This window comes from Lotus japonicus, chromosome 1 (genome assembly GCF_012489685.1).
Source record: "Lotus japonicus ecotype B-129 chromosome 1, LjGifu_v1.2".
In the NCBI taxonomy this organism is placed as follows: domain Eukaryota; kingdom Viridiplantae; phylum Streptophyta; class Magnoliopsida; order Fabales; family Fabaceae; genus Lotus; species Lotus japonicus.
In genome coordinates, this window is record NC_080041.1 from 120705548 (window position 1) to 120732227 (window position 26680).

Here is a 26680-nt window from a genome sequence, read left to right on the forward strand (position 1 = left end):
ACTTGGCCTGCAATTTTCCTCCTTGAATGAACTTTTAAGAGTTACATTTGGAATCAATGATGTTGGCAAGTTGAAGCTTTTTCCCCATTGGCGTAGACATGATAACTGCTTCGAGCTATGTGTAGTTAGCATATGCGCCTACTTAATGCAGATGAGTTTTTTTTCCTAAGATGCTTGCCTTGAATTAATAACATGATCCAGCCAACCCAAAAGGCTGTAAGGTCTAATAACATCTCAGGCATCCCAAAATGTCTTGTAAGGTCTAACTAGGATTTTGACCCGTGCTATGCACGGGGTCTTTATTCATAATTTTTTCAATTTGTAAACAAATGTATTGAACCTATCTCCTTTATCAAGTGTCACGTATTTCTAGAACACCATTTTTAAGGCAAGCATACTATAACTACATTGTTTAGCTAGCACAACCCAAGTGCTAAGGCAGAATGTCGAAGCAAAAAATATTGATGATGAAAACAAAAATAATAGACTTGCATTGCGTTTAAGAGCTTAACCTTAAGGTTCATGCCATAATTAATAAAACATAAAACACAGCCAATAATCCATAATAGAGTGATACGAAAGCAGCTTGGTACATGTCATAGTCCAAATCTGAAAATACAGCAATTGTTTTAAACATATGTGTACATGTTATACCCGTGCGTTGCACGTAGGGTATAGTGTTTTCATTTCAAAAATGATTATCTTGCTAAACACAACTTAATAGTTCGTTCATTGCCGGGGAAAAAATGTCACGAAACCTCATTTCTTCACATTGGAATGTAGGTAATACAACATCTAATAATTTTTGTTATTCATAATCACGTTTTATTGTATGCTACTATGAAACAATGGGAGCATAGTTGGTACACATCAGTTTAGTGAGCTCGTTCGCCCAAGAAAATAGAAAATAATATAAATGTGTGTGAATGCTAACTGAAGAGCTGGAGCAGGGATATATGGGGTCATTGAGTGTCTGCCTATTTGTACAGGAGATAAATCCATCATCAATAAGACCACATGCATTGATCTGTTCTCTAACTTCTCCATGAATGCCACTAAATTTCAACGTTCTAACCTCAGAATGCTGATTATAATGGTTAGGCAAAGGGTTTCTTCAGCTATACTGCAGATGCAAGGGAAGACTTCGTACATCTCTACCTCTTGTATATTTACTCCCAGCCTAGTTGTTGTGAATGGCAACACATCCAAAATCAATGGAAAGGAAATATGACCCTGCATTACCATCATTAATAAAAACAGCAAACCTCAATGAATATTCATTAGCAATTATATATGTTAGGACTGAAGAATTTCTATTCTCTTCTTTTTTGGGAGGATGGAAAAATGAAGGCGTCGAGGAAATTGAAGACCCAACATGCATTCAAGTACCTGCAGTTTGAAGGGCTCTCTGAAGTTACTCATATGAACTCTTTTCAACTGGATGCATAAAATCTGCAACCAGACAATGAAATGCATCAGCAGTTCAAAGATTAAACTACGAAATTGTATATTCTTGATAAAAATAGTGATACCAGCTCAGAGAACACAGTATGAATACCCTTGGGCACTGAGCAATACTTAGCTGCTTCAGAACATGTGAAAACCTATTTGACCAGGGTAGCTTCTTGAGATTAAATTTATTTCGCCAATTGCAGAGTTCTTGTTGAGAACATCTCCTTAGTCTTTCAAGTTCTACCTGAGTCAATTGCTAGATTAAGCAACCTAAGTCTATGCATCCCTCGGATGCTTTTACCTATCTCTAAATAAACAAAAGATTCACATAGGGATTACCTCATTTTCTTCCATTAAGGAAATATACTTGATTGCAACAATATGCCAACAGTGGCTACAATGATAGTTTTCAACATGTTCAGCAACAATGAACTGCTTCAGGCAATCCACCAGTGTACAACCAACTCTCTGTAATATTTCACATTTAATAATCAGGATTCAGGGAGCTACATGAGGCATGCACCACATCAATTATCAAAGAAAATAACACCAAAACTCCAACATAAGTGACCAATTTTTTAACTTACTACGGTAAAACTGTCACTACAGGTGAAAGAGGCAAACAATCAAAATGTTCAAAGTTCATTGAGATCTACAAAAAGAATAAATATAAGTTAAAAGATTATCACAATTCCATTTAAAATAACAATAGTGGAATATTATCTCAGAAAACAGAAAACAATATTAATGTAGAGCAAAATTGAAATCAAGAGAAAATTATGCAATCACCAGCCTAAGAAAATCTATTAAAATATATGTCTCATGTCCCACACAGACCAAGAACCTGGAACAATCTAAAAGTAAACTATGATGTCATAAGTAACTTGAATTGCATGTTTGAAGTAACTAAGTGAGTTAACTTTAGTCATTTCAGCAACCTGCAGGCACAATAGGCCATGCCAAAGTCGTCTAAGCATGTGAGCTAATGAACAATAATTGTGACCAAAAGATTCATCCTTCATACTACTACCATCATTAGATCTCTCAACATGTCAACACTATAGTGCCAGAAAATCAAAAGTCACACATAAAACATAACAAAAATTGAATTTCGTTTTCTTAGGTTGTAAAACCCAAGTGGCCAATAACTCCAATCCCTATACTTCTATTCATTACTAACCATTTCGAAATTACTAACTTTATTATTTCCTAGAGGTTTTACCAACCAGTTGTAAAGTTACCCTACAACCATTTCTCTCCAAATGCAACAGCATCAAATCAAAACTGCAATGCTCCTTGTAGCCAGTTATAGAATAATTTCAAACATAATACACCTCGGACAGAGATGCAGAATTGCAAAGTCATAGTTCCTTATGATTTATGAAAGCACTATAATATCACAAGGAAGAACCATATAGTAAAGATGCAATGCAAATAAGGAGGAAAAGTTTATTACATTGTATTGAGGATATTCTTTTGTACCTGAGATGAACAACTTCGACAGGTTAAACTGCTACCAAGAATCCCATCAAAAGGACCAAGGAAGAGTTGCTTCCATCTTTCCTGACCGCTTTTCTAGTCCCTCTGTATGGGAGCAGTAATTCTATTATTAGAAGCAAAAACGTCTGCTAAAGAACTCACATTTAGAGCATAGCAACCTCCAAATTCTTCCCTCAAAGAGCATAACAGATGAAGAAACGCTTCAGCAGCAACGTCTGCTAAAGAACTCACATTTGGAGCATAGCAACCTCCAAATTCTTCCCTCAAAGAGCATAACAGATGAAGAAACGCTTCAGCAGCATCCTACAAAAAAAACTAAACATGAATGAGACAGAGAACCAGAACATAGTCAGTTGCTAAATGATTAAGGGCAAAAATAACTCTACCCGCTGGTCTGTTAGATTAAAGTCTGGATTGTAAAGGGACATAGCAAGCATTATGTCTCCAGACATAGTATAACCTTCTCTCCACTAACTGAACTAAGCTCTGCACATAGAGAACATTAAATTCAACTGCAAGCATATCACACAAGGATTCCCCAGATCTTGATAATCATAATTTTTAAAAAAAAAGTGAAAAACTCATTTCAGTTCCAAGTACAAGCATCATTTATCAATTTAGGCTGCATTTGAATAAACAACTTAATTAGGTGCTTATGTCAATAAGCATTGATCGCTTATTCATAACCTTATTGAAATAATATCAAAATAGGTTATGGGTAGACATAAACATTTATTCATAAGCTAATCTGAGCAGCTTATGAAAATAAGTTCAGAACAACTTATAGATAGTAGGTCATAAACTATTTACATAAACTACTTGTCTAAGCATCGATATTTGATACTATAAGATAAGCTCAAATAAGCTCTTTAAATCCTTCAAAAATAAATTTCAATCATTAAAATTTGAAATGCCTAATTTTTTGGTCTAACTAAATGAAGGGAAAAATGTTAAGGGAACTCCATTCAAATCTGAAACGAACTACAATGACAGAAAAAGGGTGCTACCTTGCAACAAAGCAGCCAAAGAAGCCGCAAGGGGCATGCTGTGATCGGTTTCGCTTTCAACCATGTCCTGAGTCCCACATTCTGCAATCACTCGGTGAAGAAACCCGTGAAAGCAAAAACAGCTAGCGAGAGCCTGCAACAAAGAAAGAAATTCAAGATTTGCAGAATCCAAATTGAAGTAAGAAGAAGAAGAGAACGAACCTAACCTGCAAAACAACGTTGAGGAAGCAATTGTTGTGGAGATTGTGCAAACCAGGGACTAAGGGCGGTTTCTCATTCTCTAAGTTGCTGCTATTACTACCTCTTGCAGTTCCAGAGGACCATAGCAAGGATTTCGCTTTGCCTTCCTTCAATGCGAATATCACTATCGCACCAACTATGCTCCCATTGAGATCAATACAGTAGACTCAAGACCACACAAAAAAAACAAATAAAAAAAAATGAACTGATGAACGGATCAAAGTGTGAGCAGTTATATTTATAGACGCGAAGTGCAAGCTGTGGCCAGCCAAATTACAAATGTAAATGACTACGAAAATGGATTATAGCTAATAGCTGATAGCCTATGTGGTAGAGCAGGGACTAACAGACTATAAGGCAGCAGAGAAAATGAGTAGAAGATGGTTGAGGGGGAAAGTACCATTGATTATAGGAAGAGCTGTCGGAGCATAGATAATAGACCAGCTCCTAAAGGATCGTCCTTCGATGCACCAGCACAGCAACAGCTGGCCGGTGGGATGTGGAACCTCCTACATCGGTGAAACAGTGCGCTGAGCAATAGGTGAAATAGGTGAAAGGGATAAGGATGAAGTATGGAGGACGAAGGGGGAGGGGATTCACGCGAAGATGAAATCTGGTTTCTAGAGTAGTACAACTGTAACCCTACTTGAAAAGATAGTATCCATGTATCCTAACGCAGCCCATGAAAGAGCCAGGCCCCAAAAGCAACCTCAGTTGTAACAAAAAAAAAATGGCACTGATGAACAGTGAAATTTCATCTTGCTTTTTAAGTTAGTATATAACATCTCAGGCAGCCCAAAATGTCTTGCAACGAAGCGAGTATAATAGTAGCGGATGAGATGTCTTAGTTAAGGAAGATCTCATCCCAGCGTTGGCCAAGCGTATCATTTCAACACACTTAATGATATATCGCAAGGTTACTCAAAGGTACCATCATTTCGGAAGACCTTCCTCAAGGCTTCCTAGAGACTTCAAGTCACAAACACGACAGACGTCAAGCTTGTAAATATTGGTTTAGTCGTTCATTTCTTAAGCATTACTCATTATGAAAACTCTTAGTTTTTCTTAGACTTTGAGTTTTTCTCTAATCTAGAAGTTGATTTGAACGTCGACGTACCTTTTGCAAGTACACCCCAACCGTTCCTCACCGTGCCCCGCTGTAGGCATCTCCACCGCATTCAACTACAACCACCACGTGAACAACAGAGGTGCTCAGGTTTGATTTTTGAAAGAACATTTGTCATAAGTGGGAAAGGTTTTCATTCTCCCAATGCAATGGTTCAGACACATAGATGACAACAATCTGATGAGGAAGCACTCTCCCAAGGAGCATACTTTTCGAAGGAGCAGTTACTCAGAATGCCGTGAGTGACACTACAAAATACCCAATACTAAAACTTGATGAATTTAGCCAACAACGTATTGATAAATTGATGAATGAGTTGAAAAAATCTATCCATATATCACAAATCCCAACAAATAGCCTTCAAAGCACATAAATTTCTCGAGCGGCATATTCGTCACTAACGTATGAGGAAGCCAGATGAACCAAAATGTAGTCGAATAAAAACGACCACTAACTTTGAGGAAGGGTCAGGCCAAAACGGTGGATTGTTGGCGAAAATCCAAAATCCTTTCTCTTCCAAAATTATGGTGATCGATATTTCAAAATATTTTCAAAAACTGACCGGAACATAGCCATACCTAGGGGATACTGACGCAACTAATCATTTGGATGTATTCCTCAATCCTCACGACAATGTCTTTCGTGGGAGCTTCAAACGCTTTAGTTTGTCGCACCTTCCACCTGACTTTAAGGAAAGCGACTTTATGTTGGTTCCAATAACTTCCTCCCAATTATGTTAGGGACTTGGGATAAGTCATCAACTCAATTTATATCATTTCATTACAAGCAAGAGATTGTCAAAGATTTCCCACACGAGTCGTTGCGAGATTTTCTAAGAGTTTTATATAGAACACAAAAATCAAATTCCATCTAGTTTGTGAAGCAATTAGACTTGGAATCAATTCCACACTTTATTGGCGAAATCTTGACTTGACAAAATTTTGAAGAGCGGCCAAATATGTCACCATGGAGGATAGCTTGGCACGAGTAGCGAGGCAAAAGAATGACAATGGTGAAAGCAAAAATCAAGCAGAGAAAAGTTCAGTTTGAAAGATGTGACACCCGAGGTCGACGAGGCTGGAGAGTGACCGCCTAGGCGATAGGAAACATGACTGAACCAATGTCGCACCCGAAAAAGAAGTGTTTCGAGACTGTATAGGTATGAGACTATGCAGTTGAGGATGACATATAAGATTTGATTTGTACTACTCATAACAACCAGATGCGTCTTTCTTTTCGGGAGCCCAACTCATAAAAGCTCTAAAGTTAAGTGTGCTTGCCTTGGAACAATATTGGGATGGATGACCTCCTGGGAATGACAAAGTACACTGGAAAGACCGTGAGGCCAGTCGTCAAGTCGGGATGTTACAAAAGACGAGTGACATATTTGTTCAAAGTTGAAATACTTTTGACAAACACTCGTTTTCCAAGCTCTTGCATAAGCAAGATAATATATGTGGGCATTTCTTGTTAACATTTCCAAAATAATCAACTAACAATAACGGAATACAAATTGATCACTGTGCCTTTACATGAATGATAGTCCAACAAAACAAAAAAGGGAAATGAAGAAAACGAATTCTCTTGATATGCACACTCCCAACATTGCAATCTAGCTGCCCTTGTTGAAGACCCTGCAATTTTTGCGAATTTCTCCTTGATTTCCAACCAGAGCTCCAATTTTCCCCATCTTTATCAAAGCATTTGCAAAACTCTTCTGAAACTTGGCACCATTCGCGGCGAAACCAGAAACAAAAGGCTTAGTAGATGGATCCAAAGCAAGCTGCTGATCAATCTGCATTATCCCTCTCTTGAGAAGAATCTGCTTATAGAACTGGTTATCAACAATGAAAGAAGTGTTCTGGTCCAAAAATGCAGCAGGATTACCAGCTGACTTACACAATTTCACAAGCTTAGCATCCAATGCAGGATCCATTGTAGGATCAGGTGTTCCTGAACTTGAGAGCCTACCTGAAAAGAAACCGCAGTGCGCAACACCAACCGTGTGTGCTCCTAAAAGGGTAACCATTTCTTCAGTTGTTAAGCCCTTATTAGCAAATATGCTCCGTGCTTGGGAGACTGGGGTGGTTGGTCCCGGCAAATCAACATCGCTATTAGCGACTAGTCCGTCGCGTCTTCCGGTGGGGACATTGTATTTGGGCCCTCCTGATAAGGCCACGGTGTCTCTGGTTGCTAGTGCTATGATGTCTGCACATGACACTGTTGAAGGACAGGCTGCTTCAAGGCTTTTCTTTGCCTCGTCGATCAGGTCGTAGCCTCGAACGCTGGCGTCTGCGCCGGTTTCTTTTTCTCCTGTGCTGGTGTTGGTGGAGTCAATGAGTAGGGATGCATCACAACCCTGAAGAGAAGAAGGAAAATGTTCAAGTTCAGTTCCTGAATTGATGTAGGGAAATGCATACAACATAAACTATTACAATAGTTGTTTTATGACATGCCATCATCATAGCTTCATTCTAGACTTTAATTCTTAATGACCTCTAATTTTGTAATAAAAAGTTTAATTTTAGCATTAGCCTTAGGTTGGTGAATCAATGCATTATCCACACAAGGTCACTTGGACATCCAGTTACCAAACTTTGGCATCATTGCCGAACAAATTAAAGTTAGTGGACTCTTGCATGAGAAAGTTTCTTAGATTATATTAGAACCTAGAAATTCTAGTATAGAAGTTGTAATCAGCTCTCTCTTTTTTCGATGAATGAAAGTTTGGTTGAGTTCAACTCAGGTCACTAACACAGCCCTCACATCAGGGAATGGAACACACAAGTGAGCCGTCTTTACCAACTGAGCCAATGGCGAAGGCTGTAATGCTTGAGGAACTTTGAGAGAGAGATGAAGAAGAAACTAATTTTCATTCTGAATGAACAATTAAAATGAAGCAACTCTTTAATATCAACACAAGAGTTGAGTTCTGCATCTAACAAACTGTAACAGAAAAGAGAGGGAAAGGTTGTTATTACAACTCAGCTAACTAACTAAAACTAATTTCTAGCTAGCACTACTAACTGAATGCTAAAAGCATGATACTCTAACCCTTGATCACATATTGATTAGCATATAATATCAAATCATTTGTGCATTAGCAACTCAAGGTTTTGCCATACTTGGGTGATGAGTAACCGAAATCCCTGTCCTATTAATAAAATTGTGTCGTATAATAGACTCTTACCTTAACAAAACAGTCATGGAAATGCATACGGAGCAATGCTGCTGTTATGGACTTGTCACGATTGAATCGCTTCTGCACTGCTTGCTTCACAATGGACTCTGCTTTGGGGCAGGTAGAACCATAAAACCCAACCTGCAGGTCAGCAAATGCCAAGGGAAGTATGAAGAAAAAGAGAAGGATTGATATCTTCTGCATTTTGGGTCTAGTTTTGACTCTTTCTTTTTCTTCCTTACTAGTGCTCTCTGAATTTGTATGTGTCTCAAGATAGAGTTTAAATTTCTATATATATAGTACAAATAAAAGAATAAAAAAGAGGCTTCAATTCACAGAATGGAAATAACCGCCTGCCATGCAAGCTCATGCTGAATAGGCTGCATAGTATGTAGCTAGTGCAGCCAAAATATGGATTTGACTTTCAAACTAATTAAATTCTTTTTTAATCACGAGTATCATCTGCTCCACTTAAACATTTATGTTTGAGCTGGACCATTATTGGCTGAAAAGCTCTTCCTACAAAGTATTTAACGTTGTTGGATTCTAAGTTCATACCTGAAACATTTACTTAAGGTAGAACATCTCGACGTTAAGTTGATATTCATACTTGTACTTGGTAATTACTTTGAGAATTTCTGAAATTCAGACTTGTATTTGTTGGAATGCAGAATGGCAGCTTCCTAAATCACAACAAAATTACAAATTATATCTGCTAGTTTGGTTAATTATTATGACCATAGAATAACCTTGACAGAAAAGCCACATAAAACAGCTTGCTATTCTTCAAACTACGACTTGCCAGCTGTTGTTGATACATGTTGAAATCTATACTTTTATTATACTAGAATGACAAGAACATCAAATTTATTTTGTGCTCTTCCACTTATGACAATTCTGTTTCCACTGGAAAAATATACATCAGTTAAATCTGAGACATAATTTAAATAGAATCAAACATGTATTACTTGAATTAAGTATAAGTACAATTGGTGCATATCAACTAGTTAAATGCAAGTATAATAATTGTTTTGGGTTTCGCTTATGCAATTCTGTTCAAGCCGGGTAAAATCATTATAGACTATAGATGTGAAACTTCCCTACCATTACTTGACACAATTGACATATGACATGTATTAAATTACATAAATGTCTTTTGTATAATATCATCTCAATACCAAATGGCATTGTAGAATCCGCTTGAATAGATCAAGGAAAAGCCTGCAACAACTTGTTTGTACCTTTTCCTTTGTTTTTAGTTTTACTAATTACAACTTTGTAGTGTCATTTCTTACAATTGTACCATTTTAGTCTAACTAAGCAATGAGATTAGCTCAAACATAGGATCAGTTTTCTTTCGAGGTCGGCAAAGATTAAAAAAACTGATACCCTTGTTTTTTTTTTTTTTTTTGAAAAGCAACTGATACCCTTGTTAATTTTGGTTCGTCTAAATGCATGAGCATGTTTGTTCTAATTTTTGGTAAACAAATAAATTCACAAATTATCTGGAATTGATCAATGAATCCTTTTGTGCTCTTTTGCTAGAAGTTTAAGTGCAAAGCTTAAATAATATAATTGAAAAATGTTTAACACAATTTTCTTTAAGTAATTTTTGTACATCGGAAAATTAATTTTCTTTAAATTTAAAGAATTTTGAAGAAATAAGAAACAAAAATATGAAAATATGAAGATAGAGAAAGGATTGGCAAAAAAACGATTAAAAAAAAATTAAGTTTCATTAATTGTAAATACAAAGTGAGGAAGAGAGAATTTCGAACAAAATTAACCTCTCTAGACTCTAAAGCATGAACTAAATATACTAATTTTTTAAGTTAAAAGATATATATAAATATAAACAAAGTTGAGAAATAACCACTTTCAATATGGGTACAGTAAACGAACCAAAAAAAGCTGACAAAAACCTTTGAAAACTCAGCCACTATAGTAAGGACCCTCCAAAACCTGGCAAGCAAACAACCCTAATATTTACACCATTAGGAGAGGTTCGAAAGCAAATGACAGGTACAAACTAGGAAAAAAACCCAGAAGCAGAAAAAATATAAAAACTAGGAAAAAAACAAAAGACCAGCACAAACAACAACTCCAACACTCTGCCCGTAACTTCACCAAGCTCAAGCAGAAGCCATCAACTAAAAATGTTGGGATTGGCTCATTATTTGTATTTGATTTAAGAGGATTGTGATATGGGTGTAGAGGGATTCTATCTTATCTAATGGGTTTAGATAAGACTCTATCTTATCTTATGGGTTTAGATAAGATTATATCTTATCGGTTAAGGTTATCTTATCATGTAATACTAGAGTTAGTAGTGTCCTATAAATAGATAAGGCATATAACCCTAAAAGTGCGCTAGTGTACACCAGGTGTGTGCGGAGTGCGCCGCAATCGGGCGGTGTGCAAGTGCGCCGCAATTCAGCGGTGTGCGAGGGTACACAACAATTGGGCAGTTGAGAGAAACTGCTATTGCAGATGTGTGAGACAATTAGGCAGTTGAGAGAAACTGCTATTGCAGATGTGTGAGACAATTAGGCAGTTGAGAGAAATTGCTATTGTAAACACATGCAATTGATTATTGAGAATCAATAAAGGGAGCTATAGCTACTCTATAGCTGCAGAGGTAGGCACAATTGGCCGAACTGCGTGAACAAAGTTTTCTGTGTGGTTTATTCGTGCTTTCTCGCTCTATCGTACTGTCTGAATCAAGTTGTGCCTTTCTTTCCTCAACACAAAACGCAAAGGTCGAAGAGTAACCGTAACCTTTGCGACCTTCAAAAGGAAAATGGATCTACCATGAGAGACAAGCCACAACACTCCAGCACCAACCACCCAAAGCGACAACCTCAACCTACGAACAACACTTTAGAGAACCAAATCAGCAGCAACCCACCAGCCAAAAACCACGATACGTCCACCGCGGTGGCGCACCAAGAAGACGCACCTAACCACAAATCTTAGAGCCCAGAAGTGAATGTATACAAAACATATAGGAGAGAGATGGGTCACTAGATGAAACACCAAGAGCCATCACGTCAGGAAAGGAGGGAGCCAAGAGCGAAGCCGCTCTGGAAGGGGGACTCCATAGATGCCACACACCTAAAATGGGGAAGATCGGAGGAGAAGAAACATTTCCTTACTGCGAGCCCACGACCCCAACCTCCTCACAAATCACGAAGGGCCCCTCGCAACCTTTCTTGTCAACCACCGTTTCCCCCTCCGACACCAACGTCTCTAGAAGCAAACCCAAAGAACCAACAACCATAACCTGTCACAAATCTGAGACAATCTGAGCAAAAACGCGAACAAAACATCGTTGGAGGAAGATAGAAACTATTTATACCAATGTTATAGAGTATATCTATTATTCACTTACTATATGTTTTAATATTTTATTTTAGCTCGGAACGAAAAATATTGGATGCTCCCTTGCTTCCAAACTAGCTCTTAAACAGGTAAATCTCAAACCTAAAGAAAAAGTATATGATAAGCAGGGCCATGTACACCTTAGGAAAATTAGGCAATTGCTTAAGGCCTTCAAAAATATTTAGTCCCCATAAAAAAATTAGTACATTTAGAATATATTACTGAGATTTAAGAGAGGTAAAAAAATAGGTAATATTAATGGCAACATATGAAACGCAACGTGAGAACTTAGAACTGCAACTTTAGCGGTTATTAGTACTAATATTTTTTATTAACAAATTTTCATTTTCTAAAAAATAAGTAAATAAAATATCTGTTACTTTTACATTCTTAAAATTGAAAAAATTAATTTGTGTTACTCATAACAATTATTTTTTATGACTTATGTATCTATAGTATTTTACAAGTTTGCTCTTCACAGACTTTGTTCATTACTTCTTCTCTAAAAAAAAGAAAACTTTTATTTTTCTACGTTGAAGTAATTATCAAATGAGATATTTGGCATCAAAATGTTGCGAAATATCACATTGTTTCATTCATTGTATTCCTGATTCTATTGTTCATAATTTTTTTTATTTTGCAGCATAAAACTCAGATAAATGATTTCACAACTCAAAAAACTATAACGTTAATATAAAAAATTATTAATTTATATAATATATCAGGTATTTTTAAGATTCTTGTCAAAACAAAATCACTTTAACATTTTTGCCTTAGGCTCCAAAATCTTTATACACAGTCCTGATGATAAGTACTCCCTCTGTTCCTATTTAACTGTCCACCTTGAAGAAACTTTTTTGTTCCTATTTAACTGTCCACTTAGCATTTCAAGAGAGCATTAAATGATGTTTTTACATATAATGCCCTTAACAGTACAATAAATGAGGAGAGATAACACACACTTTAAAGGGTAAATTAGGAAAACAATCATCACTTTTTTCTAAAAATCAACAAAATTAATTACACATTTAATATGTGTGCATCCAGTCAAAATGAACAGTTAAATAAGAACGGATGGATGGAGTAGTATGTTAGACTTTAACGTTGAACTTTTTAAGCAAAGTAGACATATTTATGCAAAGTCAAATGTAGCTCGTTCTGTTTTTCACCCGTGTATATATGTAGTTTTTTTTAATATTATTTTCACTATGTAATTATTATTTTATTAATGGCTACTCTTATTGAATTTATTTATTTTTTTCTTTCCGAGTGATGCTTATGTAAGCAGCTTGTCTATAGCACGAAGAATTAAAAAGTCAAGATATGTTAAAATAGTCATTTAGATAACAATTAAAGTCATTGTGTAAAGAAAGAATTAATTGTATTCGAATGATAGTTCAAGTAGTAAGGGTTGGAGGACATATAAGTCGGAGATGAAAAGGTCCAGGAATTAATTCCTAAAGGGTATAATTTATCTTTCTAATGTTAAAAAAAGGAAGAATTAATTAGGTATTTTGACCTTTATTCGTTTTGAAACGTTTTCTTCTACACCACTATACATGGATATTAGGCGGTTACAGGGCTGGTCCAAGGCGCATGTGGCCCAAGTAAGGACTTTAGATCCAAAAAAATTACTTACTATAAAAGGTCTCTCATTCATGTGATAAGTCCAATAGTCTTTTTTGTAAAGAAAATCACAAATAAAAATTAAGGTCTCAATTCAAAAAATTAAGCCTAATAGTCTCAATGAAAAGAAAAAAAATACTTCATCCCATGTTTACTCAAAAAAAAAACTAGCATGTAAAGAAATATTTTTTAGGTAAAAGTGTCTCACTTTAAAATTTGTTTCAGACTTCATTTAGTGTTGGGCCGACCCTGAGCAGTCATTAACTCTTCCTTTAATTTCTTATTTAATATATAATATTTGTAACACTTTGCATAATATTATATGTAAGTTCCTGAAAGATAGTTCAAGTGGTAGGAGTTAGGTGACATGTAGGTTGGGGAGGTGGAGGTCCAGGATCAATCCCTGTCGGATGTAATTTATCTTTTTGATGTCAAAAGATATTTACATATGTTAATGTTTTTCCCCTTGTTATACGAGTTTTATAAACCCCAAAGCAAGTTTTATGATTCTGTGCAATATTCAAAACCGCGTCAATACAATGTGTATCCCAACATAAACTAAGTTTGCGTTTTGAAGTCATTTCATTCAATTTTTGCTTTTCCTCGCACGTAACTGAAGCATTAATATGTAAAAAAACAAGAAATACCTATAATTTAATTTAATGTCTTAGCGGCAGGTTTCACCCAGATTCACTCTAAAATCAATATCCATTCATAAAAATATAAGATGAAGTGTGAATATATTACCTCACCTTTTGACTAATGATCAGTCTCTTTCAATGCTCACACTCTCAAGTCTCTATATATACATAAATGCTTTTTCAGTTTTCATTGCTAACACAGTCACACACTAACTCAGCTCATTAAAGCATACCACATATGCCCAAAATGGAGTTCATCACCATTCTAATGCTCATCTTCCTCTACCCCTTTGCATTAGGTGAACTCAGGGTTGGATTCTATAATTCCACCTGCCCCAAAGCAGAGGACATTGTGCATGATGTTGTTCAGAGGACATTCAACCAGGATAGAACCATCACCGGCGCCTTGCTTCGCTTGCACTTCCATGATTGCTTTGTCAAGGTAAGATTCCCAATAGCTAACCACACTCATTATCGCGCCGAATAAAAATCATTTCAAATAAGAGCGAGATCTTAGATTTCTCCCAGGTGATCGTGCCCGATATTCCTCATCTTTTAATTATTTAGTACTCTCAGGGAAAAATGACCAATTGAATTATATTTCTCTTTTAAAATGCCCAATTCTTCTCATGTAGAAACGTCAAATTTTGAATTTGTGTAATTATCTCTATTTCATATGTTAGTTAAGGCCGACATTTTTTGAACCTGCATAAGATCTCTTTCCAGTCTCATTATAGACATTGATTTGTTTGTTAGATGATTGAAATTATTTTAAAAAATAATTATTATTTTGTTAATTAAGATATTATATTGGCTATTTGAGGTCACTTCGACACACTAGCAGCTGGAAATGATCCTAGCTCAATATTTTGTATGTGAGAGGGCCGAGGGGATGGAGAGAGGCACAACAAGAGAGAATTCAAATTAGGTCTCAACTTTCGAGGGATGGCAACATAACCCAAACCCGGTTTTTCTGGGTAAAACCCGATATGATTGGGTTTGGGTTTGGTATTGTGAAACCCGCACCCGAACCCGAACAATATATATAAAATTACAAAATTACTCTTATATATATCATGTTAACAATTTGATTATATTTGAACAACAAAATGTCATATTTGTTTGCAAAGAAGATATAAAAGGTTTTTCATAATAAAATCATATAAGTTGTGTTTTGTTTTGCAAAAACTCTATGCATCAAGTTAAGTTATGACGTGAGTTTGAGGCTACAATGGGTTTGGGTAAACCCGAAACCCGACGGTTTTGAATTTGGGTTTGGGAAAGGCAAAACCCGAGCCCGAGACCGACCCGTTGTCATCCTTATAACTTCCCCCTTTAATTAGTTACCATTCTTGTGTTTCTATGGCCCTTTCAGAATTTTAAATTATCTCCTACTCTTAAAATTCAAGATTTATATTTAGATTAAAACTAACTAGGATTTTTTTTCCAGGGTAAATAGTTTTTATGTTCATTATATTAATTTTTATATGGTTATTAAATCATTAATTTTACTTAATATATATTAAATTTATCATCCGCGACATTTTTTTGTTTTTGTCCTAATCGGGCTTAATAATCCTTGATCACAAAAAATTATAATCACTGAATTTGTTTCAGGGGTGTGATGCGTCCATATTAATAGATTCAACAAAGGGCACCAAATCAGAGAAAGAAGCAGGACCAAACAGAACTGTTCGGGGATATGAACTCATAGATGAGGCCAAAACAATCCTCGAAAAAACATGTCCTTCAACGGTCTCGTGTGCAGACATCATAACACTCGCCACACGAGACTCAGTGGCACTAGCAGGTGGGCCCAGATACACTATAGCCACAGGAAGGCATGATGGGCTCACATCCAAATCCTCCGATGTGGACCTTCCAGGCCCGGACCTCTCTGTCTCAAAGGTACAAGTTATGTTTATTCACACTCATACCATTTACATGTTTATTTTCTATCTATCTTCTTTTCTCTCCATTTCCACTTATATTTAAGTGTGAATGAATCTTAATTGCAAAGGTGCTGCAAGCGTTCACCGCAAAGGGCATGAATGTTAGAGAAATGGTGACCCTTTTGGGGGCCCACACCGTCGGGTTCACCCACTGTAGCTTCGTGAAAGGGAGGCTCTCGGACCCGAACATGGACTCGGATTTGCAGGCCGGGTTGGGAAAGTTTTGCGGTGGGAAGAACGACACGACAGTGTTTTTGGATCAAAGGACGGGTTTTGTGTTTGACAACGAGTTCTTTGGCCAAATGATGAAGCAGAGAGGGGTGCTTACCCTGGATCAGAACCTAGCTTTGGATCCTTCCACGAGGGGTGTGGTGTCGGAGTTTGCGGAGAATGCGGCGAGTTTTCGGGAGAGCTTTGTTGATGCGATGGTCAAGCTTGGAAGGACTGGTGTTTTGCTAGGGAATCAAGGAGAGGTTAGGAGAAATTGCAGAGTTTTTAACAAAATGAGTGTAGAATGATCAAAATCAATGTTCTATTGCCTTATTACTTTTGTTAGTATTACCCATTAATTATCGTAAAGCAAGAAAATAATACTTATCAGTGGCTTTTATTAAGAGAAAAGAAAAACCACCGATAATAAAGGTTTAGGTGAAAGTAATTATAGTTTTTTTTTCGAGGAGAAGATTAATCCCATTGAAATTCTATAGCTACTCCTCTCAACATGATGACTTATAAAAAAAAAACTCTAATCAACGTGACATTCTCGTGCTTTGAATATATGTCATTATACTTACGAAGCTCTAACTTACCTATTTTTTAAAAGTTAACTTACCTATCTTTAGATCAATATTTCGTTAGTAAATCCATTCAAAAAAAAAATATTTCGTTAGTAAATATAAGTAATTAATTATAGTTTAAATGCATAAAGAACATTTAATTCCAAAAATAACATGATTTGACTGAAGTTATATCTGAATATTCACTAGCCCCAATGTAAACTAAGGTTAGCGTCGCACACTTTAAAGTTTAAACTTTATAGTAAAGAGAGAATAAAACTATTATCAATGTAGAGAAAGTTCTTTTACATTCTAGTCAACATTTACATCAATAAAAATTTATACTCACCTCAATTTTACCTCCACTTTGGAGACATACATCAATAAAAGAAAGAGAAATTTGTGATATGGTAGTTAATATGAGTGTAATTAAATCGAGTTGGTTCAGATTTTTAGTATCTAATCAGCTGGGTAGACATTAATTTCGTTGGTAAGTTTATTGTCGGCCAAATCAACGCTAATGATCGATCTACCATTAAGCTGAATAAATTTGAATTTTGAAATTTATGTCAGCTTAGCTTACACTAACTAGCACAATTAATCCTCTTATTGAGGGACTAAAGCCATAAAACTTTTTGTATTTTATAAGGACCAAAACGAATTAAACCTTAAGGGGATTAAAACTGAAATGTGGATGAAAAACTGATTTGACCAATTGTTTTCCTAAAAAGTACTCCCTCCGTTCCTGATCTTTTGCTGTTTAAGGTTATGCACATTGTTTAAGAGTGCAATCATTGAAATATTTGTTGACATAAACACCCTTATTTAATGTTGAGTTAGAGTGAAGAGAGAGAATAGTAATTATTGGTTAAAAAACTTGTTATGATTTTGATTGGTGAAAATAAAAGGTGGTAGGTGAGAGATAGAGTATTAAATGAGGGTATACATGGAATAAATTGAGAAAAATGCATTGGGTTTGTAAAACAACAAATGTTTTGGAATTTAGACCAAAACTTAAAACAACAAAAGATCAGGAACGGAGGGAGTAATGAACAATTATTTGATTGAACCGTAAATTAAGGAGAAGATGCCTACACATCACGTTATATTGGTTGGTAAGGATATATTGACTACTTTCTTTAAAACTAGTGTTTTTTACCCGTGCGTTGCACGGCGATTTAGTTTATTGTGTAGATATATTTGTATAATAGTTGTACAACAGAGAATAGGTTCAAGAATATATGTGAATATACCAACTTAAAAATATGAAATAAAAAACGTTGTTTAGCCCACCAATGTCATATTAAGGTAAACTAATTACAGGCAGGAAGGTCATTGCCGCTCTGAATTGATTAATAATTTTTTGATTAGCACAAAGTTTTTTGACACGGTATAATTTCTCAAACTTAGAATGGAAACTATTTGCGACTTCAATCTTGAATAAAAAGGTTCTGTCAATCAAATTCAGAATTTTAGTGGGAATTGTCAAGGATCAGAACCCTGTAATTGTGGAAAAAAAATATTAAAAACTTGTTAATAATATACACATAAATTCTAAATTGAATCATACGCTACCAAAAATATACATACAATAGTTTCAAGCAGATCTGCACAGGATTTGCCTAGAAGCGCAGTAGCCTCCTGATAAAAAATGACAAAGGTAGCAGTATCTTTTGAATCCATCACACGAAGTTGTAGTCTAACTTTGAGCCGGAGAAACAACGTGACGATTACATGGCTCACAGAAATACATTCCGTCAGCAAGATATACCTTCTTGCTACATTTGCACGCAGGGTAACACCAATCCATACCCTCGGCAATATACTTAACAGTACCAAGAACAACACAATATGACTTATGCAAAATTAAATCTGAAGATAAAAACGTGTAATATATGTTGTAACTAAATATGGAATATAAATTATTATTGAATTGTAAAGTCAAGAGTATACCTCAGCAAGATCTTTGAGTTGCTCAATGGTTTTTTCATCACTATGTTTTAGGAAATCATCTTCAGGGGTAGATTTTTTTTGCCGAGTCCTGCAGCGGGCTAATCACATGTGCAACAGTATCATTTGATTCCAAGAATCTAGAAGATAGCTAATTGAACTAATTTGATATGAATAAAAAAAATGAAAGAGATTTAAAAATCAGAATAAAACTTACCGAGCTCAGAAAGGGGCAGCTTCTTGCGTGAGAGGATTAAAAAGAACCCTTGTAGCCCCATAAACATTTTGGAGACTTGTCTTACCTGTAAAAGAAATTAGGATTAAGGAAAAAAAACACCATCAACTATATTTTGATTATTCGACACCAGATCAAACTTTTAAATACCTTTAAAGGGCTTGATCTTTGCACATTGCACAACCACAACAACATTTGTTGCATCTCCCGATGCAAGATAACCTACGACTTCAGCAACATACTTGCCAAAAAAGGTGCATTCAACCCGAACCCTATTCAAAAAATGGGAAAATATAAAACCGATTTCATAATAATAAAGATGGATTAAATGTGAATAAGCATTGAACATTAAGTGTACCCATCTTGGTCAAGTTGAATATTAATTCTCTTATGCTTTTCCCCATCCTTCTCATTCTTGCTCACCAGTTGCACCGGTGAGAATTCCAATCACATCTGTTAAATCAGAAAAATATTAATCCAACTTTTAGAACAATAATTGAAAACTAAAAATATTTGAAAAGAGTATATACCTATAAGAAAAGACGTATCAATGTCCTTAAACATTATATCAGAGAGTGGCACAAAATTGTAAGGGCTTAAGTTGATAGCCTTGTTGGGAACCAATCGCACAAAAGTATCCATATGAAGGTTGATCTTGAATGGATGTGAGGTTGGATGTAAATCATGACCGCTTTCACCAACACTAAAAAACGAAATCTGATATACACATCCTTCACTTAGCAAAGATTGAAATCGGTATATAAGAGTCTTTCTAACCGAAGTGTGAATCTTACAACCCTGAAATTCAATAAAAAGATAACATAAGGGGATTTACCAACCATTAAAAAAAAACTTAAAACATGGTGATTATGTGAAAAAGTAATATACCTTGAGAATCATGTCCATGGAAAATGGAAGTTTCGAGCCATATAAGCTCGGACTATGCCATAAACGGTTCACCTTTGCAACAATAGTCCAGTTCTCCTTCTAGGCATCGAGGGTGGCGAGATCGTCAATTGCCATTAGAACAAAGTATATTTTAAAGCTAATAGTTGGTGAAAAATGGAAGGAATAATGAAGTTGAATAATAACATTAGGTGATTTATATAGTAATCAGCTAAGTGAGACTCATAATGATGAGAAAATGTGATGATTCCTATTAGAAAACCGAAATTATTTGAATTTGAATTGAATAAGATGACTAAATGCAAATTTGATTCCATTTGAACATATGCTCAAATTTGGATAGCAGTAAATATAATCAATGCTAATTTGACTTTTCCAATTAAATTTGCGGTTTTTATTTAAGATAATTAAATCAAATAAATAAATGCAAATTAATACTTTTTTGATTGATTTGCGGTTTTTTGAATCCTATTTGTATTCCATAGTTGTTCGTTTTAAATGCTACCCATTTCAATTTGTCTTTTTCATTCAAAATAACCGTTTTATTTTTTATAAAAATAAATCAAACAAATAAATGAATGATGCTCAATGCCAACGAAAAAATTCATTAATGAGTGTGTCAATTTCAAATTCATTTAAGCATTCGAAATGTTTTCAATAATTGTAACAAAAAAAAACTTTCAATAATGAGTCTCCATACAAAACTCAAATACAATTTTTAACCATTAATGGGTACACTCAATTTTTTTTAAAAAAATTAAAAATAATAATTTGATTATAAAAATAAATATCTACATAAGATTTTGATTTAAATAATTTTAACCATTAATGGTTGAATATTTGATGAAATGACGCTTCTCCTAATTTAATCTGTAACGTTGTTTAATTATTATTAATTTTGCTAATCAAGTAGATTGCTTAAAATTTAGAAGGAAAATAGGGAGTTTTAAAACTGATCATAAATTGTAGAGTTTTTAAAAAAATGACAATCAATCACTGATTAATTAACCAATGTCAACGGAGAAACCAATTAAAGAGTGATGGTCAATTTCGAATTTGAAATGAGCATTATAGTATAAATGTCTAAAAGAAAATTGTTTCTCAAAGATGGAAACAATTGAATACAGTAGTCATTGAAATTAATGTGTAACGTTTTTTATTTATTAATATTTTTCAAATTCGTGTTCGGTGCTTAAATTATGGAAGGAAAATAGAGAGTTTTAAATATATGGGCCTGCATATAAAATGCAAATGAAAATGGGCTTGTAATATTTTGATCCAAATGAATAGGAGTGTGACACTTGTCATGTAAAGAGGGGTTGAGTGAGAGTCATTCTTAGAGTGCCAAATCATCTAAGTGGGGCTCACAACCTTCCTCTTTTCTAAAGTATATAGATGTTTGGGTGTTTGATTTTCGCTACGAATGTGAGGGTTGTATGTGAATTGTAGGTATCTTTATAAACGAACTATAATCATTAAAGTGTTCCTTGATTTGTGGAACCCACACTTATCCAAACTTTTATTAAAAAAAAAACTTAGAGAAATTAATTGTTCATATTTGTTGCAAAAATGATAGGATGGAGAGAAAGCACGTATAGACTATCCTCCTCGAGGAAGGTTGATCACCAACTAGGATTTTACTGATATCAGAGTAATTCAAACCCTTAACCTGTGAGAAAGTGAGAATTAAATCTGAAACTCAAAACCAATCGTGTCAAACCCATGTTGGCGGAGAAATTAATTGTTATGATTTGATTTGCAAATCTCTGGTATTACATAAAAATGACACATGATTTCATGACAGACGAGAATAAGAAAATAAAAAATAATTCCAAAACTACATAGGAATGGATATTCACATTAAATAACAAAATTTTTTTTTCTATTATTTTGTTCAAACCATTGTGGAAGTTTATACCTTCATACTTCTAATTAGTAAGATATTGATGTAGTGGTAAGCAAACTACATATATTCTTATAAGGTTTATAGCACAAGTTTGAATTCTAAGTATCTCGTGATCATGGCTTTATTATTCATTTTCCCAACTGGACCCAGCCAGCATTCATAATTCAAAATGAAACAACCCTGCTACTACTTTTTTTTTTTGTCAACACCTGCTAGCCGAAGGAAAGTTGTTTTAAATTCAGAAAAAGAAATACAGGATCGAGAAGTGGGCTGGGCGGAAATTTCTTTCTGGCCAGGTGAGGGTGTCATGACCAAAGCTACAAGTGTATATGATGTTTGCAAAGGCTACCATGGGTCATTTAGTAAGTGAACCATGGTGCACCACCTAGAAAAATATTTTGTGAAGGACAATAATATCATCAACTCTAACTTCATTTTCAGTTTTGCCCTTATCATCCCTCTCCAGTTCCTTTCCCAGGCTCAACTCACTTCTCTAGTGGCAACCTGCAAGCCCATGGCTGGTATAGCTTGTGAGTTGTCAATGGAGACAAGTCCTCCCTCCATGGCTCTGGCTCCGGTGAGCGCGACACTAGGCCTCTTTAATTAAGTTTTTCAACAACTCCCACTCTTGGTGAGCCCACGCGATCTTAAACATAGGAGCACCTCATCTTTAAGTCACCTATTCGAGACATATATCGTCTATGATACACCAACATCTTGACTAATGACTATGTCACATAACTTAGCACTTTATAACTCCCACGTAGCCCGGACGTAGGAGCACTTTATTGTTAAGCCATAGTCCGAGCATTTCCTCCGATGAATGCAACATCCAACATTAAGTCATGCATGAAACCTAGTATCGTCAACATGTTCTCTATCTAAGTAGCCACCTCTGATACTGTAGCATCTTAATTAAGTCACATATTTTATTGTTATGAAAAAGTACTATCTTGGTCCTTTATTATAAGACTCTCTTATTATTATGAGGAGAGTATCTTATTTAGAAGAATAGAGATCTTAATATAATATGGTATTAAGCAGCCCACAGTAACTCATACAGCCATTCATTTTTTTAGTTATTTCCAAAAGCACTACAAAGCATGCAATTTTCCATTTTTGGCAAAATCCCAAAGCCCGAGAAAACCTAGAAGAATTGACAGAAGTGGCAACCGACCGAACTCGACAGCTTATATATAAAATATTATATATTTCTCTAATCAATCCTAGTATGCTTTTTCTTAAGCATCTTTATTTTATTTTTGGAACACATGCATAAAGCATCTCCGTGTTTAAATGCCCCATCTACCTTGATTTTTTCACCTGAATAATTATGTCAGCATCGATCTGGCAGAAACAGAGGAAGGATGAAAGCAATTGGGACTGAGAAATGAGGAATTTTGAAAAAGAATAATAGTTCCTTGACATTTTTCTCAACTAATAAGAATTGAAAAGGAAAAAAATGAATAATATGATAAATTCTATGATAAAAATAAAGAGAATAAAAGAACACATAAGTATTAAGTAGAAATGAGATGAATAAGCAATATGAATGAATCATTACTTACACTTTACAATACATAAACATGTTTACACGAGAGCAAATGAAATTAGTGAAAACGATGGTTGAGTAATTATATCATTTTTGTTTTTTTATTTCTAAACATGTGTGTTGTTATTGATAAAATCATGTTCGAGTGAGATAAGGTTATTACAATAACAATATTATTTCATCAAATATTTAACGTAGTTGTATTCATGGAAATTAGACCTGAAGCTTCTACTTAAATTAGATTAATCTCACACAAGATGCAAGATTTATAATAAACTAACTTCTGTTCAAAAAAAATATATAATAAACTAACTTAACAAAAATTAAAAACTAAATTAAACTAAATGCTTGGCCCAACTTTTCCACACACATGATAACAAATAGAGGAGCCCAATTTCGCAAACATAGAAGTCGATCGGTTTCAAAAGGAAAGTAATCGGTGTAGTTAGAGCATCTACATCCATCATACTCACTAAAATGTCTACACTTCATTTTTCACAATTCTTCATAATGTCACATCATCTACACTACTTTACTATAATTTTTTATTTCAACCCAACAACTTTTAAAAGTTTTTATAGTGGATCCCACCATCAACATCACATTTGTATATTTTATTATTTATCTCCAATTATATTAATTGTAAGTGTTTGTAATAAATATAAGCTCATTTTTCAAGTCTAGTATGGAGTATCTATTCCCACATACTCATATTTGTCATGTTGGAATTAAATATGTACTCCAATGGTTATAGATACTCATATGAATATATATTTAACATTAGATACTATCATTGGAGATGCTCTTAGATCGAAAAAACCTAATCCCAACAAGCTCTTAATGCACCGTCAGTCCCACAAAAGAGAGATTGGAAGATCAATTGAGAGAGGGGTAGAGAGAATTAGAGCTATTTGTTGATGTGTGAAATGGGAAAATTGTCTCATGGAACACAACATCTCTTAAAATGAGAAAGAACTTAGCTGTCTGTTTTTTTATAGGCAAAATCAATTAATTTAGAGCATAAGGGATGCTCCAACCTGTTACAAAAATAGCAGATCAAGCAAAGATCCAGAGAAGGGACTGGAAATCAAACAGATCCAAACCAGATAATAACAAAAAGGACTTAGTGGTAAGGTTGTATAGCTTATATCCCTTATAGCCATGCTTGTAACCAATGTAAATACAAGGAATAGTCCAAGGCAAAAACTTCTGTCTTGTGGATGGCAAACTAGAAGGAAAGCAAGACAACTAACAACCCTTAGATGATCATAAGAAGGCTATTTGTGATGTAATAGGGCATAGAGAGTTTGATCCTTGAGTGTAGGGGTAAGTGCAAGGTTTATAATATGTGTGGATGCAGATATGGCTGATATGCAATCTCCCTTTATAATATGTACGCTTATGCCCTTTATGAACATAAACTTAGGATTCCCTTTACCTTATTTGAATTATTTGTTCTTAGACATTTACAATTAACTCCTTCTCAACTCCATCCAAATAAATGAATGTGCTCTTTTTCAAACCCTATGAAACTTTGTTTGAATAATTTTTCATTCCAGTTCCTGAACTACTTTTGTTGACGTTTTTTTACCTTGGTGGAGGCTTCATTATACTGCCAATGTAACGCGAAGAATTTTTTTTATTGAGGGTAATATGATGTGTGTCTATAATACGGTTCCCACTAGGGTGGGCAAGTAACAAAGTGGTCCACCGATGGACCACTTTTACCAGCCCTTGATATATTATATTTTAAGTTGTGTGGTCAGGATGCGTTACCTTTTACTTTCCCTAAAGGTCAAGTGGCTGTCACTAACGTAAGTTTCATATATTGCTAAGACACCCCTCGTTTAGCTTTACCTGTTACCGCTCTCATTTAGCTTTTGCCCTGTTAAGTGTTTTGTCTTATGTGTAGGTCCTAGGTCCCAGTCCCAAGACAACAAAAAACAAAGAATCACCATTTTTGAAGAGTGTAAGGTCTGAGTTGAAGAGTGTAGGGGTGCTCCTTTATTCGTTGGAATTGTTTTAGCAGAGAATTCGCACAACAACGAATTGGTTGTGGATCTGCAACACACAAAGATTGAATTTGTGCATCACACAAGAACTGCATCCACGCGTTTAGAGAAGAAGGCATGTTGGGTTTGGAAATGTTGTTGAACGGAAATGAATGGGTGTTAAATTAAATACAAATGCATGGGATAGAAATGGGATTTCGAGGGGTATAAATGAGTTTGGGTGAGATGCATTGGACGTGTTCGAAGAAATGCTCCATAGAGTTGGTTGGTTGAATGAACCTGAATGATATGCCCCATTTTGGTTAAAATGAAGGGAAATGAACCTTACACTGATAATGTGTTGTTGAATACAAATGAATGGATTGAATGGGTGTTTAACCTTAACGTGATTGTCTATATCATATAACCCGTATAAACATGTGTAAGAGTGTTTTGGCATAGAAATCATAGTGTAGAATAGCGCTTTAGTGCCATTTCCATTTTAGTAGTTGAAGATGATATATTGCTCTGTAAAGTAGCAACGTGACACAGTCCTTTCTTAGCAACCTGGCTTTTTAGGTTATGGGTGTGACATATATTGTGTACAATGTATTATCCAAACACAATTCCAGAAATTTACCATGCGTACAAGGTTTGAAATCAGATGATATAAACGATTAGTAGCGACTGATTAGTAGTGACTTAAACATAGCACATGGTACTCGACAAAGTTGAAATTCAAATACTGGAAACAACATTGGTACAAACGAAATACTAGTAAGACTAGTAATAAGAGGTCTGTTTTCAGAATGAGGATGGCAGTTCATGAACAAAACAAGAAATACTTAAACATAGAGTAACTTAAACATAACACATGGCAGCCTTAGTCCTGTCTAAAGGTCTCTTAATTGTTGCGCACGACACGCAGCAGCAAATGAAGTTCATCTGGGACAAAAGTAAAGTGCAGCATGTTCCCTGCAGACAGGCGTAAGTCCTTGCACAGTTCATACCATCCAGTAATGAGATGACCTTCATTCTTGTTTCTTTCAGCAAAACGAACCTTGCAATTGGCAACTAGACTTGTGCCTGCAACTCTCACATTTAATCTTGTCCTTCCATGCAACAAGAGTCTCTGTACCACCCTTGCTGGTAAATTCTGCAAGAATGTAATTGATATAGAGCATCACATGAGGTAGAAATAAGAAATGAGTATAAAAAAGTATAAATTATAAGGTTGAGATGGACGTACCAAAGGGTT

General features: G+C 35.2%; 4 protein-coding genes across 4 annotated transcripts; 1 reads left to right on the forward strand and 3 right to left on the reverse strand.

The window, feature by feature from the left end:
- Nucleotides 1–1062: 1062 nt before the first annotated feature.
- LOC130722472 (ubiquitin carboxyl-terminal hydrolase 27-like) lies at nucleotides 1063–5377 on the reverse strand. The gene is made up of 11 exons (XM_057573207.1): nucleotides 5317–5377; nucleotides 4166–4335; nucleotides 3960–4092; nucleotides 3339–3412; nucleotides 3094–3255; nucleotides 2935–3027; nucleotides 2051–2104; nucleotides 1792–1920; nucleotides 1559–1696; nucleotides 1390–1452; nucleotides 1063–1233 (listed from the first exon to the last, which is right to left on the reverse strand). Exons 1-11 carry the CDS (start codon nucleotides 5375–5377, stop codon nucleotides 1063–1065), a joined length of 1248 nt encoding a protein of 415 aa, XP_057429190.1.
- Nucleotides 5378–6747: 1370 nt separating this feature from the next.
- On the reverse strand, nucleotides 6748–8752 carry LOC130729942 (peroxidase 44-like). Its single transcript, XM_057581796.1, has 2 exons — nucleotides 8516–8752; nucleotides 6748–7684 (listed from the first exon to the last, which is right to left on the reverse strand). The coding sequence occupies exons 1-2, from the start codon at nucleotides 8708–8710 to the stop codon at nucleotides 6938–6940; spliced, it is 942 nt and encodes a 313-aa protein (XP_057437779.1). The 5' UTR covers nucleotides 8711–8752; the 3' UTR covers nucleotides 6748–6937.
- A 5611-nt stretch (nucleotides 8753–14363) lies between these two features.
- On the forward strand, nucleotides 14364–16717 carry LOC130729941 (peroxidase 44-like). The gene is made up of 3 exons (XM_057581795.1): nucleotides 14364–14596; nucleotides 15772–16062; nucleotides 16175–16717. Exons 1-3 carry the CDS (start codon nucleotides 14393–14395, stop codon nucleotides 16622–16624), a joined length of 945 nt encoding a protein of 314 aa, XP_057437778.1. The 5' UTR covers nucleotides 14364–14392; the 3' UTR covers nucleotides 16625–16717.
- Nucleotides 16718–18367: 1650 nt separating this feature from the next.
- On the reverse strand, nucleotides 18368–19973 carry LOC130722475 (uncharacterized). The gene is made up of 9 exons (XM_057573218.1): nucleotides 19956–19973; nucleotides 19612–19865; nucleotides 19491–19520; nucleotides 19252–19339; nucleotides 19050–19134; nucleotides 18836–18933; nucleotides 18654–18707; nucleotides 18473–18523; nucleotides 18368–18382 (listed from the first exon to the last, which is right to left on the reverse strand). Exons 1-9 carry the CDS (start codon nucleotides 19971–19973, stop codon nucleotides 18368–18370), a joined length of 693 nt encoding a protein of 230 aa, XP_057429201.1.
- Nucleotides 19974–26680: the final 6707 nt, after the last annotated feature.